This window comes from Podarcis pityusensis (assembly GCF_964106645.2).
Source record: "Podarcis pityusensis genome assembly, chromosome: 10".
Taxonomy (NCBI): domain Eukaryota; kingdom Metazoa; phylum Chordata; class Lepidosauria; order Squamata; family Lacertidae; genus Podarcis; species Podarcis pityusensis.
Window position 1 is genome coordinate 19,174,727 of NC_138035.1, and position 15,436 is coordinate 19,190,162.

The 15,436-nt window shown below is 41.8% G+C and overlaps 2 protein-coding genes and 1 long non-coding RNA gene across 7 annotated transcripts in view; 1 reads left to right on the forward strand and 2 right to left on the reverse strand.

Moving 5' to 3' along the window:
• LOC308457621 overlaps window positions 1-2,049 on the reverse strand; it is a 35,148-nt gene extending 33,099 nt beyond the window's left edge. For all 4 annotated transcript variants that reach the window (XR_013977046.1, XR_013977047.1, XR_013977048.1 and 1 more), the window contains exon 1: window positions 1,582-2,049. This is a non-coding gene — a long non-coding RNA (uncharacterized lncRNA). The remainder of the gene's footprint in view (window positions 1-1,581) is intronic.
• Window positions 1-15,436, forward strand: part of CACNA2D4 (calcium voltage-gated channel auxiliary subunit alpha2delta 4) — a 166,531-nt gene that overhangs the window by 80,926 nt on the left and 70,169 nt on the right. The gene's annotated exons all lie outside the window — the stretch shown is intronic.
• LRTM2 (leucine rich repeats and transmembrane domains 2) overlaps window positions 8,294-15,436 on the reverse strand; it is a 28,727-nt gene continuing 21,584 nt past the window's right edge. For both annotated transcript variants that reach the window (XM_080971650.1, XM_080971651.1), the window contains exons 2-4: window positions 15,244-15,397; window positions 11,224-11,814; window positions 8,294-8,977 (exon numbers count right to left, since the gene is read on the reverse strand). In XM_080971650.1, coding sequence (XP_080827776.1) covers window positions 8,520-8,977; window positions 11,224-11,814; window positions 15,244-15,310 — 1,116 coding nt within the window. In that variant the 5' untranslated portion in view covers window positions 15,311-15,397 and the 3' untranslated portion in view covers window positions 8,294-8,519. The remainder of the gene's footprint in view (window positions 8,978-11,223; window positions 11,815-15,243; window positions 15,398-15,436) is intronic.

Genomic DNA, 15,436 nt, shown 5'->3' on the forward strand with positions numbered 1-15,436 from the left:
ATTGTGAACATATTGGGCTCCTGGTGTGTTTGGGCATAGATCTGGGTAACCACCACGCATACGCCCGCCCCCACCACCCTATGTTAGGCAGAACCTGGTGCAGCTATCCAGGAGAATATTGTGCTCAATAGTATCAAAATCATCTGAGAGATCAAGTAAAAGCAACAGGGTCACACTTCCCCTCTGTTCCTCTCCTGAATAAGGACCTCTATCAGGGTGACCAAGACAGATTCTGTCCAAAACTGAGCCTGAACCCAAAATGAAATGGGTCAAGATAATCAGTTTCTTCCAAGAGAGTCTGCAACTGGACTGCCATCACCCCCTCAAGCATCTTACCCCAAAAGCAGTATTAGTAGTATTTCTGGTATTCAGAAATAGAGTGACCATGTATCTTGCTTTACAGAAGGCAATCTTTTCCTTGAAGAGCTATCAGACAACAGTCCTCTGTTTGAAGGAGTTCTGTTTGAATGACTGTCTTGTCCTAATCTGGTTTAAAGATAAAAGTATGCCCTGTGCCAGGGGCAAGTGTCTACAACTACAAGAAAGAAGATTCCACCTAAACATTAGGAAGAACTTCCTGACAGTAAGAGCTGTTTGACAGTGGAATTTGCTGCCAAGGAGTGTGGTGGAGTCTCCTTCTTTGGAGGTCTTTAAGCAGAGGCTTGACAACCATATGTCAGGAGTGCTCTGATGGTGTTTCCTGCTTGGCAGGGGGTTGGACTCTTGTGGTCTCTTCCAACTCTATGATTCTATGATTCTATTCTATGATTCTACAACTTGTAAATCCCTGCACTGAATAAAGCCCAAGAGCAATGTATGATGGCACACCAGGGACTGCAAAGACCTGTTTTCGCTGCTTGCCTGGGAGTACAAAAACAGGAGGGTTGTCAAGCACTTGGAAGACCATATCCAGAGATTAGGTGTATTCAGATTTGTATTACGTCTCTGAAACAGGTTCAAAGTAACAAATTCATGTATTCTCTCTGATTAGTGTATCTGCATGATACCGCTGTTGGTCACATTCACGCTTAACATTTTCAAAAAGTCATGGATGTAGAGTTCTTACATAAGCATCTGGATACTAGGGGTTTTGTGCATTGCCTTGGAAATTGCATGATCTGTGGATCTAATTTGCAGTCAGTTTATAGCTTTTCCCTTTGCGCTTTTGTGATGGGCATATCTGGCTTTCTGGATTCTAATAACTGCACAAACTACTACAATAGTGGAATAATTTTGTAGTGCTTTGTATTGAAATGTGAATCATGGTTGTGCAAGTGAGCCCTGGGCATAGTTATTAGTTCTGTTCCCTCTTTGACACCCTCTCCTCATTTCCGCTCAAAAACCCAACCCATGCTATCTTACGATACCAGTGCATAATGTAAAAACTGCTGACTTCAGTGGCAGTGGGAGCTGGGAAGTGTAATCCTCACAATATGAATTTCCATCACCAGTTACCCAAGAGCCGTTTAACTAGAAATGCCAATGATTGAACATGGGACATAGGCCCTCCCCACAGAGTTATGGTCAGAAGATAGGGAAATGACAGCAGTAGCAAGTGGAAAGAGAGTGTGCAGCCCTTACTTTTCTCCTTTTGGAAATTCAGCTGAATTGCGCTTTCTGGCTTCTATATGTCTTCATTCCTGCTGGCAAAGGCTTCAGCAGTCTGTACAGTCTGACATGCAATGAAATGGAGAGCAAAGTAGAGCTGTCCTGTGCCAAGCGCCCTCCTGGTGGGGTTTCTGTACTACTTCCACAAAGTTCTGGAAACGATTCAAGTTCTTCACATTAGGGAGCGTGTGTCTGAAGGAACATATTTTCAATTCCTCATCAAATACACGTAGTTTTCTTCATTTACATCACACCCTTGGCTTACAATACCCTTAAAGGCTAAGTCATTTAGATCCAAACCGGCATCTAAATTTGGACCTGGCGCAAAGGCTCTGCTGTGCCTCTCCATCTCGGATGACCTGGATTTGTGTCAAGAGAAAGAATGGCCAGAGAAAAGCCTCTGCTTGTGGAGGAGAGTTACCTTTTTAGAAGGCAGATGGAATGTGGGGGCTTCGGATCGTCTATGACAGTTGAGAAGTGACAGTTGAGAAGATCAGAGAAAGGAATATCTGAAGAGCAGCTGCTCATGGAGAGGCAAGAGAGAGAGATTATGATGATGAAAGAGACCAAAAAAAAAAAAAAAAAGGAGGGGAAAGGAGCAATATCGCATGCTGGAAGGGAGAGGTGTGAAAGCATAATTTGCACAGTGCTCCCTAGCCAGTCAGGGGCAGTGGACACAGTCTGTATATGCGTTTTTTACCAATCTAAGGTTGTGAGTTGTAGGAAGAGAGCTTGTAAGGTATTAAACGTCCAGGAGCAAGGATAGGTTTTTATGGGCTAACCTGCAGAGGCCATGTGGCACCCTGTTTTGCTACTGTATGAGCAGTTCCTGGTGAGTTAGGAGTGTCAATCCCTTGCCCCCAGCACATGGTCAGTGCATAACAGGATCTTGCTTGGATGCAGCTTGAGTAGGTCTGAAGAATTCTGGAGCACAAGCCAGCCAGTGCATGCCCAGTTCACCAGTTGACGGGGATGCAGATCCAAGGAGCTGTAAAAGTTGCATAGCATAAGGGCACCGTGAACAAGCCCCTAAAAAAGAGGCTCACATGGATTAGGATGACAGGTTTAGTGCTGGTATGATGTAGTAAGTTCAGAATGACTAGATGTCTCTGGGCATGTAACTCTGAATGGAGCACTGTTATGTGAAGGGCCTTGCGCTTAAATTTATTTATTTCATAAAAATTATACACTGCTTGATTGTTTGAAAAACCTCTCAAACCTCAAAGTGGTTTACAAAAAGATAAAACAAGAAAATCAAGAAAATTTACAATACTTTAAAACATACAAAAAGTTAAACTATTAAAAGAGATTAAAATTCATACCAGTGCTCCTAAGCATCTGGCCTAAACAAGAATACAGTACAGTGGTACCTCAGGTTAAGAACTTAATTCATTCTGGACGTCCATTCTTAACCTGAAACTGTTCTTAACCTGAGGTACCACTTTAGCTAATGGGGCCTCCTGCTGCTGCCGCGCTGCCGCCATGCTATTTCTGTTCTCATCCTGAAGCAAAGTTCTTAACCCAATATACTATTTCTGGGTTAGCGAGTCTGTAACCTGAAGTGTCTGTAATCCGAGGTACTGCTATATATTTAGCAGGCGCCGAAAAGAATACAGCGAAGGAGCCTGCTGAATATCAATAGGCAGGGAGTTCCAAAGTGTACATGCTACCACACTAAATAATTTAGTTCTTACAAATGCAAAATGGGTATTATGTGACACCAGTAGTAGTTCCAGTTCCACCTATCAAAGCGGTCAAGAGGGCACATGTGAGGTAAGGCTAACTCATAGGTAAATTAAGGTAGTGATTTGTTGATGACTAGGAAGTCTGGGAGGCAGGGTAAACAACATAATGCCCTGAAGATGTTGCTACGCTACAGTTCCTATCTGCCCTTGGAATGATGGGAATTGCAGTCAAAGAACATCTGGAGCCCAATTCATTAGCTACCCCTGTTTTGAAGTATTAGAAAAATAATAATAAATAAAGAGTTTTGTGGCACTTTAAAGACTTTTATTGTGTGAGCTTTCATGGAGTAGAGTCTGCTTCATCATAGGCATGTTTATCATTAGTTAGGGTGTGTGTGTGTGTGTGTGTGTGTGTGTGTGCGTGTGTGCGCACATTCATGCTTGATGAGTTTGTCTGCCAACTGAGGATAATTATATATCTCATAAAGTGAACTTAGTGAAAACATATGCCACAATGCATTTGTTAGTCTTTTAAATGCCACAAGAATTTTGTTGTTGCTCCAACAAACTAACCTGGCAACCCCCCTTGGTGCAAGATTCGTAGAGGTGTGGTCCAACCCAAATTAAACAATTGCCTTAGCCCCACTTCTGGTCCCTTCTCTTTCTTTGTGTATTTGAGTATTTCCCCTTTATGTTAGAGAATCTCTTGCGCTCATTCATTCTTGCAGAAAATTTGCAGAGCAGTAGGTTATTTCCACAAACCAAACGTAAAACATGAGTTGCATAGGAAAATACATTCTTTATTATTCTTCTAAAACAACAAGCCAGAAATATAATATACCTTCAGCTGCTTTTTAAAAACTGGTTCTTCCTTAAATTCTAACAGAAAAAAAGGATTGTATGTGCCATCTGTCCTCCTTTCAAGACCCCCACCCCGAGGAACTGTGCCTACCTCTTGTTTTCTTGGGTTAGTCTGACTGTACCAGGAGCTAAACTTTCCTTGTTTGCTGTATTGACCTACCAGCACAGGAAAGCACATTCTTGTCTATATCCACCTTTACTAAAGGAATTAGGTTGTCCTTCATTATGGCTTTTTGCCAACATTTTTTTTTAAAGGGTAGTCTCTCCTCAGCTGTCAGCTGCTGGCTGCACCTAATAGCCTGGAGCATACTAAGGGAGTTTTCACAAGTGATGTAGAAATTTTTACTTAAACCTCTTGTATGCCAGATTTCTGCAGTGATGTTAATAGGTGCATGCATTATGAATGTTTGCACTGCATCCATTTCTCATTTCTAATTATCTTCCAATCTGTTTTGATCAGCACCAGTCAAGCCCACAGGAGAGCTATGCTGCTTCATTTTCAGTGATGGCACTTTGGCATGTGTTTTCAAAACCAGGCCTACTCATACCTACAGAGAAACAAACATCAGTCTGGTTATTAAAATTAATAGCTGGATAGTTTGAAAGTTATGGAGTATTAGGGCTATTCCCTATGTTACATCCCATAGTAAGAGAGTTTTCAAGTGGCACATTAATAGGCATTATTTGTGCCATTTGTGAAGTGCCCTGTGGTCTTGTATATACAAATTTTAACACTGATGGCATATCACTAAACTCCCGAATAATCTCAGCATAACAGTTACACATGCATATACTTCTGATAGTATTTTGGTCTTATACATAGGTAGTTTAGTACAGGTATGCATGCTGATCTCTAACCAGTAGAAAGAGTATACCAATTCTGCTGAAGGGCCCTATTGCTAAGGTATTCATCTTCTTAGTTCTTAGTTCACTTGAACTGAAATGTTATACAAGTGAACATCTTTTTCAAATGGAATAAGTATTATGAAATTGGTAGATCCAAACCCTTTCTTCTTTTGATTATCTATACTGCCCACAGCCAGAGTATATACTTGTAGCAGCCATATAAGAATCAGATGGTCTAAATCTCTGTGTTTTCAACAGGTATATTGTGGTTTTATATGAATGGAAGATGATGGGATGCAAGACATTTTGCATATTTTCTGAGACTTTATAGAGTTTCCTCAACCCTAGTTCAAGAATGCTAAATAATGTAACAAGATCATTCCAGACCTTCTGATTACATCTGAAGGCACAGTTTCCCAGTAGCTTGAAAGAGGACACTTCCTATATTGGCTTATTGCATTCTTAACAGCCCATTTTACTACCCAACTACTCCAGTGTCTTTGGGACCAACATTATCCATCCAACACCCCTACTTTTCTCAACAAACGCTTACTTTGTCCCTTCACTTACTTCCCCTTTTCAGATGTGGATTTCTAAATGTGGAAGTATCAGGGCCAACCCTATGCCATATCAAATGATAAATTGGAATAAAGTTTAAAGTTGTAATTAAACTCACAACATGGAAAACAGAAAATGTAATTGGCAACAAAGGGAAACCTGCCGAAGGTGAGACTAGGGAATGGAAGAGGAAGGGGATTCCCCCCCCCCCACCTAATTTGCGCTCCTCAATTCTTCTCATCCTCTAAACACACATGCACACATCATTTGTTCTGTGCAATCATGTCATAATTATTTCTTAGAAGTAAAATAGAGATCTATAAATATACAGCTCTGACAAAAATCCAATTTCAAGTATAATTGTGCTGTCCAGTATGTATGTTACAGAGGTACGTTCCTTTGGGAAGATTATAGAGACAGTAAGGTTGGAATTGTATAACCAGCAGGCAGAGTGCCAGTGCTAGTTTGCTGGGTATATATGCAGTAGGAGCAATACAGGCATACATACATACATTAGCTAGAGTCTTTAGTAGCCTAGTTTTGCCCATCAGTCTGGGATAAAGCGGAAGTGGAGTTGCACACTTTGAGGGACTACAATACATACATGGTACGTAATGAGAGAAAGAGTCTATCCTCCATTCTTGGAATTTGCCTCTTACCTTAATGCTGACCTTCTGCACAGATCTTAAAATTAGATGCCATAGCCATATCCACCGTTTGGATACCATTTTAAATTGTGTTGTTTTACCATTTTGATGTTTGCTGCCTTGGGCTCCTTTGAGAGGAAAGGTAGGAAATACAAATTTAATAAATGAATGAATCTCATTTCCCACTGTCTCCTCTCTAATGTTCCATGAGAATTTTCTTCCTGCCATGCCTGTCTGTCTGAAGGTTATTCCCTCTTTGGGGATGTGGTAGTTCTTTGCTAATAGGATGGTAGAGGGTTGAATTACTGCTCCCAAGATGTAATCTTGAGTCCTTCACAGTGTTCTTGTTTGCTGACAGGAGATTTAGGGATGAATTAAAGGAAAGTAAGCATTGCTTCTACTCAAACCAGCAGCAACAGTTAAAGAAAGAACTTGAGCTCATTGAAAGGCATAAGAATACGACAAAAGAAGGAAGAATTCTGAAGACCTGCTCCATGCCCAACTGAGGTGATTGTTGGGCTCTGCTCCTGAGTTGCTAGAGAGATACCTTGGAATCTGGGCCAGCTGCCAATTTTTTTTCATGACTGCAAGGATCACAGTATCCACAAAAACTGCGGCTGCACGACCTCTTGTGTCATCTTCCTATCCCAGGAATACCCGCTGTGACGGGCTAGAGCAGGTTACCATGGCAATATGTGCTCTCCCCTGGAGACAGCACTTTATCCCACTTTCAGTGATATAAAATGAGTCCTTATGTTGGTTCCCTCCTCCCTGCCATCAGTTTGAAAAGAAATGAGGCTAATGTGATATGCTTTGAGCTTGGGAAAGATACCCTGCATAAGAATTCATGTGTGTTCAGTGTGTATGTGCACATGCTTGTGCTCATGTATGCATCTGTGTGTTCCTTGAGTGTATGTGTGTATTATATGCATGGATGCTGCAGAGAATATTAATGCTACTCTCTCTGTTTTTGAGTAGGGCTCTTGCATGGCTGCTTACATGCACCAGTGTCATTCCTACATGCCTATATCAGTAGAGTGTTTGCATGAAGAGCTGACCAACATTGACCCTGAACAGCATCTCCTCTCTCTACATTTTACACTGATACTCCTTGATGTCTTATTCATGGCTCTAAATCATTTTGTCCAATTCTCCCCATCTGACCCACACCTACAGTGTGTATTGTTTCCATAAAACCACTTCAATACTCCTCCCCACCACTACCCAAGTCCTCAAAATACTCTTTCTAAGGAGATCAGAAAGGCTGTTCTCCTCTTAAATCCCTTCCAGAGACCCACTTCTGCCACAAAGACTATAAGAGCCTTTCAGATTAATTCTCTAATATCCCAGAAAAAATGTTTTCCCTTTTGGAGGATACACATTAGCCTTCCCAAAGTAACTCTCCTTTTAATAGTCACGACCCATCCTTCCTTTATTTCACCTTTGCTTCTTCTTCAAACACTTTTTAATGTCCTTCATTGCAGGGATCATAAATTATCATCCATATCAGGCAGTGGCTGGCACACTTTATAGCACTCTACAAATAGTAATCTACAGATGGTATGCAAAGGAAAGAGGTGTGTATATGAATAAGTCTGTGTATATATGTGGGTGATCAGCCTATGTTAATATTTTTATTTGTCTGCACCCTTTGTTGTGTAGACTAGACTACACAACAGAGTGAGTATGCGCAATGCGTATTTTTTATGTAAAAGGATATTAATTCCTTTGTAATGTTAAAAACAGGAAAGTCAAATTCCCTGTGGATATTGTGCACTCAGTTACAGGCCTTTCATCAGTTCTGGGCTGGCTGTGAACTGGGTTTTTCTGAATATACAGCTAATGGGAAGGAGTAGATTGTCATGCAGTAATATCAGTGACCCAACCTGTGAAGTTTAGACACTTTCACAGGAGTTGTCTTAGTGCCTTTGGCTGCTTGATTTGTTGGTAAAAGATTCTGTGGTGGTATGGGAGTTTCTGAAGGAGTCAGGAACTGAAGCAGAGGCAAGATAGTGCTGGGTTGGCTGAACTTCCCCATAAATGAGCATCTGTGGGGAGTCTTGTGCAAAGAGGAAAAATGATAAGCACTTGAGGTCTGACTACAGTTTATTCACTTGGAAGTACATGAGGACAGAGGCAAGTGAGAGGGACTTGAACCCAGAGCCAGGTGTTCTGAACCCAGAAGCATGTTTTACTAATTGGATGAATGGAACAGCAGCACAGTCCATCTGTATGTCTTGGAAGATGTGGAAAGGCCCAAGCCATAGGCCTCTCATATCCTGTTCTCCTCTGCCACTAATTTCCAATAAGGTATTCATGCCACAGAGGAAATCTGCTTTTGTTCCTCATGTTCGCCTTCTGTGTCACCCATTAATGGCTGCCTCTTCTTCAGCTCCCGATGGTACTTAGCCATGAGAGATGCATAGATACAGCCATATGCTGCTGCCACTACCATCATAATACACACGATGCCACAAACCACCCCAGCTATGATGACTGTGCCAATGGCTCGGCGCACACTGACAGGCCGGTATCTTTGTTTCTGGGGGCAACCCACACTGGGATCCTCTTCTGCTTCAGGAGTTGTTGTTTTAGGCTTGGGAGCAGTCGGGGCTCCCTTACTGCAAGGAGGACCAATATTGTCCAGTACGGTAGAGCTGTTCTCATCCTCCAGCTGGGAACAGTAGTTAAACATCTCCATGGGCACCATGCGCATATCTTTCCCCCGTAGCTCCTTAGGCAGGGTACATGCCAGTTGGTCTATCTTTCCTCCTGTCCCATAAGAAAAAAGAAGCACATTCAGTACCTTATTTTGGTATCAGATCACATCATGCTCAGAGCAATAATTCATCTCAATGCAGCTGCTGTGGCTGAGCACTTAAATATACAGGGATCGTTCCCTCTTCCTGGGGTGTAGCTTATGTCATATGCTGAGAGTTTCTAGGAGCTGCAGGTGAGAGCTGAGTGCAGGTTGGGGACCAAAGGTGGACAAACTACCCCAGAAGGAGCATGATGGTAGTACCCCTCCCCTAACACCCCAGGTGGGGGTAGCTGATGGATTTCAAACCCTTGGTGAGTTAGGGACTCCCCCTGTATGCAAAGACAGACTCCAAAGTGGATGAGACCAATAGTGGAACCAATGATCAAGAAGGCAGTTTCTGTATGTGCTGTAGAGGGAAGTGAGGGGCAGATGGGACTCATCAACCTAGGAAGATAGCCCATCTAGAAGTAAAACTGTGATCCTAAGCCTCTGCTGCCTTGTAGGATATCTTCGGAAGAAGAAAAAGCTAAGTAGTAAACCCTACAAATCCAGTGTGGAATCCCTAAAATGGTTGGATGGCACCTTGTACACCTCTGACATCACCTGCAGCCAAGTTGGTGCTCTGCTCTCCTTTGGACCACATCAGTGAGGCCCAGGACCTTGATATATACTGCCTAGGCTTGCACCCCAGGAAGGTCACTTAGGTGCTGCTAATGCAGCAGTTTGATTTCACCTCCCAGGGGCTCACTCCATTGTCTCTTTAGACAGATGGATGCCAACAACAAAGCCACCCACCCACCCCTTCTTTAACTGAGCATTTGGCCATTTTGAGTCAAGAAATGTGTTACACAGAGAACATTCTGTTTGGAAACGGAAGCATTTTTCTAGGTGACAAGTGTGAGACCCAAGACAGTCTCAAGTTATGGGGATAATTGTCTTTGTGGAATATGCTGAAAAACACCAGCTTAGCTATTCTTTTTCCACAGCCTTTTAACCACCAGCAGTGTTGATAGTGCATAACTGATGTCACTGAGATTTTGCCCATGAAACTCAGAAGTCTTCATAGGCTGAAACTTCTAGTAGATTAGAGTCCCCTAAATAACATGTGGCTAAGCAAGAGTCCTCTATATCCATCAGCAAAACAGATATTGATTGCTACCCTAAGAGATCCTGCTACCTTTAGCCCTTTATTGCTTTCTGTTTCAACACAATGTAAGAAGAATGTCCTATACATTGCTGCTGCTTTTTTCCTGTCTGCTAACACTTTATAACAATGTTTAACTTGCCCTTGGCCCAAAATCAGACTCACAAGGTGAATTGGAAAAAGAATTTGAACAACAATCAATGACATTACTAAGGGAGAGAGAGAGGAGAGAGAGAGAGAGAGAGAGAGAGAGAGGAACTTGCCTGTATCAAAAAGGGTAGCCAACAATTAAAGCTCTTGCTTTTAGCTCAGGTTATAGTGTTTCAGCAGTTAGAAATATTTAACATTTTCCATCAGTAATAACAACATACTACAGTTAATTGACTCAAAGGTTACTGTTAATTAACACCTCATCATTGACATATATGTTGCTGAGCCATTTTTCACCCAGATGGGAGAACTTAGATATAAAATTATGGTTGCCTGGGCACTGGCTCTATTGAAACAGTGAAATCCCCATTGAGAGAGCAGAGGTCAAAGTCCACTGTGGGAATCTTGCACATAATTGGTAGTACTAAGGTCAAAATCCAAACTGCGCAATACGACCACTGACCTTCCCTCTGCTTTGTTTGGTGTTTAGCACCAGTGAAATTGCCCTATCAAGGAAAATATCTGAATGCATTCTGTAATTCATTTTGCATTCTAGCAACTACACGTTCCCCTGATCTTTTTCCCACTGTAGTGATTTGCAGCCAGTGAATTCGGAAACTCCAAAATGATCAGATGGGCTTGACCCCTTCCTCATCTTGACCCCTTCAATTATATCCTCTTCTGAAAGTTTGGACAACTGTCAGCATTTGCAAAGAGAAATTTGGATGAGAAGATAACCTGCAACTCCAACTACAACATACGACTTTGTAACATAATACGGCAGGATTATAATGCATAGTGACCATTCTCCATATCTGAGAATTAGAATTTAGGTCAGCCTGATCAGTCCAACTTCTCTCTCTTTTCTGTCTAGCTGCTCCTTTTCAGCCCTTTATAGCCAGGAAAGACTAGGAGTGCATAACCTTCAATATTGAGATTTGGACCTCTCTCAGTGGTACCTACCTCTGTAAGAGAACCATTCCATCCAGTATTTGAAATCTCTCAGGTTGCAGTCACATTCCCAGGGGTTGTCTCCCACTTGCAACTGTCGCAGGCTAACTAAAGGCTCAAAGGTCACCCTGTCCAAATTCTGCAGGCGATTTGACCTGAGGGAAAGCCAACGGAGAGAGGGCAGGTCATCAAAGATGCCCGATGGGATTTGAGCAAGCCCATTGATGGAGAGGTCCAGCTGACGCAGAAGAACAGTGTTCTGCAGAAGATCTTTATCCAGGCTCCTGATGCTGTTGTTCCTCAGCTGTAGTTCAGTGAGGTTTACTAGATCTCTGAAAATGTTCTCAGGAAGTTGGTCTAAGAAGTTGTTGGAAAGATCCAGTCTCTGGAGGGCAGAGAAATTGGAAAAAGTTTGTTCTGGCAAAATGCTGAGTTGGTTGTTGAGGAAAAGGAAGGTCCTGGTATTTGTAGGAATGTCCAAGGGGATTGATGAAAGGCCCAAGCCACTGCAGTCCACCTCTAGAGTACCACTGTTGCATTTGCAAAGGGAGGGACAAGCAATGAGGGACTCTGCTGCACAGAATGAAAGCCAACAGGCAAGCACTGCAAAAGAAAAGAGGGAGAAAGAACGTGTATTAAAACATCATCATTGGTAGACTGTATGCACAGTTTCACTTAAGATTTTTGCCTTCCTTTGCAGCCAGATGCAGAATGTCTTCTCATGTCTAGTGAGAAGAATCTACCTTGTGCCTCATGCCCAGTTGGTATGACCCTATATAGGATAGCTTCTTAATAGTCTCAGTTCTCTTAATAGTCTGTGATTAGAATGATAACCAAATGAGCTTCCTCATGGATGAATCCTTGTACTGCCAGATGGGTTCCCACAGTGTGAACTTCCTTTTAGCCTTTTATGAGCTAGCAGGGCTAAGGAATAAACATTCTTACAGTATGGTGGGGGAGAAAGGTCAGCATATTCCCAGAGGGCTCTGCTGCCTGATTCCAGTGTGCTTCAATATAATAGATACAATAAAGCCAAGCATGATGGAAGAACAACTCAGAGCTAGAATAGAAAATTGCTAACTCTTTCTAAATTATCAGAATAGTTTTGATAATACTGTATTTAATTGGACACCTTTAAGTTGTTACTTAGAAAGCAAATTATCAATTCATTGTGTTTTCTTAAGAACAGGATTTGTGGTGGACAGAGATGATTTTGACCCCAGTACAAATTTTAAGGTATTTAGCATTTTGCAGCCAATGTCCAAAGACCCTGGTTACACATGAACTACTAAAATCCATGCTACATATCTAAGACCTAAATAATGAAGCCTGAAAGAGAAACCTTGCACAATTTTCTGAAGGTCAACAAAAAAGCACTCAAAGGATGAAGTAAAGCAGGCAATACGTTTGAAAGGGTGTTCCCCCAAAGAAAATGCCCTTCCATTTGCTTCCTTCCGTGGAATGAAAGAATCTTAAAACTAGATGGTTTTACCTGATTTAAATAACTTAAAGGTGAATAAATGTTCCCAAAGTCAGCAGCCCTTGATCTACAGTTGAAAAAACGCATTGCAAACTGCTTTCATTTTCTAAGCACATCATACATTTTGGATTTGGGTTAAATCCAAAACCAATGAATATGCATATGGACCTGAATACTGATACCTAATTCAAGGGCTAAATCCAAATCTTATACCTGTTTCCCACACAGTCTTTGGTATTAAGTAATGTGGTATTTGTTGAACCATTTCAGGTTCCAAACAAAGTCTGTAATCTGAAGGATTCTTAATAAGTTTCTTCCTCTCAGTTAAGTGAATTGACATCTATACAGGTCCAGCAGATGCTGATTCAAGTTTCTACCCCAACTCTCCTAACAAAAGTTAAGCAATAGGTGGTGAGGGTGGGGGTGTTCTGTGGCCTCACAGTAGCCTTTCTACTAAGAAGAGGCCAGGGTCAATAGCATAGATGTTATAATGGATGCCATGAACCCAGAAAACAGATCCTGTTGGCACCAGAGTTGGTATTCTCTGTCTAGAGGTATTTAATTCCACTCAGAGTATCTCATTCTATGGATGTAGGATGATGCTTGAAAGAACAAGAGGGAAGGGAAAGTGACATGAATTGTGCAAGTGATCTTGCTTTTCTTGGATGCTTGACTGAAGTACCATATTAATTATACAGTGATATCTGTGATGATGAGAGCACATTTAGCTGCTTTGTGTACAGGGAAAGGTGAGAATGTATCAGGTAAGGCTATATAGGTGACACTCTTCTATGTCTGTTTTAGCAAATGCCATCCTTTCTGCTCTAACCCCTAGTTGAGCACCTCTGGGAAACCATCATTAGTACTGCTACCCCTACCAGACATCTGGGTGCATAATTTCCTGAGAATTTTAATTTACACCACAACTCTACTACTATAATGATGGCTGAGAGAGGCAGGGGGACAATGTTACATGTTTTCCTGAAGGAAACTCCAACAATATCTACTGGGCAAAAATGTAAGGTCATGGTGTGGTTAGTTAGGGATACAGGTATGGTTACTCAGGTCTCAAAAGGCAGTGTGCCTGTGAATGCTCAGCAGAGCAGGTAGGAATTTTTTGTCTCATGAAAAGTAGCATTAACTACTAAACAATAGTCTAAGTGAAATATTCAGCATACTGTATGATCTTATGTCAAGAAAAGGTAATGTTACTTTGTGAGATGTTCAGGACTGTAGTAAGATGATCCAGGAATATAAGATTAGGTCTGGGCTCAGTGGCGTTTAGAGTAAATAATTTATAATGGCAATCTAGGAAGCAAGGGTGTATAACAAAGGCAAGGCTCTTAGGCAAAAGGAAATAATTTCCTCTGTAAATATCATCGGCATCTTGTGTTCTGACCCCTAGTCTTTCTTTTTGGTGTGAGTCTATACCCCCTGCCTAGCTTAGCTGCATGTATCCTCATTAACAAAAATAACTCTCTTCATAACTCACTGCAGATATGGCTTGGTGGTTCCACTGGAGTACACTTAGACTGAAGTCCTATACTTGCTTATCCAGGAATAGTTCCCACTGAACTCAATGGGATTTACTTCTAAGTAGGTCTGCATAGGTTTGTGCTGTTAGCCTACCTCAAACTTCTATTGTTCCTGCTTTATCATATCCACATTTTTTAAAGCTCTGGAGCTAATGCCCCAGCAGGGATTGTTCACTAAGAAGACGAACAATGTGAGCTCTTTTGGAAACTATTAGTGGGAAAGAAATGTTGGTGTGTGCATGCAAATATTACACGAAACACATCAACATACCACTGCTTCCACTCCCCCCCCCCCCCCAGTGCATGGCTTAATTCAACTTCTTGAACCTCATATTGTAAGAATCATCGCAATGAGTAGTTTAATGGAATTGGGCCAATATAGGCTGCTTCACAAATGACACTATCTGGACTTTGACATTTGTAAAGCTTGTGAATATAGTTAATGTGGTCTGTAACATAGGAAAGAGCAACTTAAACTTTAAGTATAGTCCTTTGCAACGTGACTATGACAATTGAATAGCCTGGTCAACGTATGACATTACTATCATGAACTGAAATGGTTTTGAGATGTGAATCACAGGTCCTCACATCATTAATTTTTCCCTGTGAGTGTTTGGCCTTCTCTGTACTGCAAAATAATGGGTGTTATATTTTTAAGAGGGCAAAAATATTAACTTTTGTGGGTTGTTGTGATACCAACATATACAGGACTGACTGTGGGAGGTGATAAAGGTTCCTTTGCATATTGGGCATCCTTCAGGCATTAAGAGCAAGTTGGTACCCACTCTTTTACCACTCTCAAGCCTGTTCAAATCACAACCTCTAACCACTAATTATTATTATCTGCAACATGTGAAAGCACCGTTGCTTCTTCCTTTGGCATTACACTTCTTGTCATTAGTAGGGGGGGAAATCTGAGCACTACACTCACTACTGAAATAAAAACACTCTCCCTTCCCCTCACTGGAGAAATAGGGGACAGCCTCCTGCTTAGCAAACAACCTGGGCAGTACTTACAGCTAGTTTTTCTCCATCTCAGGGAAAGCCTGTTGCTCCACCAGTAGCCTCCACTCAGAGACAGCATGATGGTTACTGTTTTCCCCGTGGTGTCTTGTGCCTGCCAGCCAGGCTGGCACACTTTCTTGCAGGAATGAACAGCAGTCTGATGAATCTAGAAGGTAAAAGCAGAACAAAAGAGCACATGGCTATC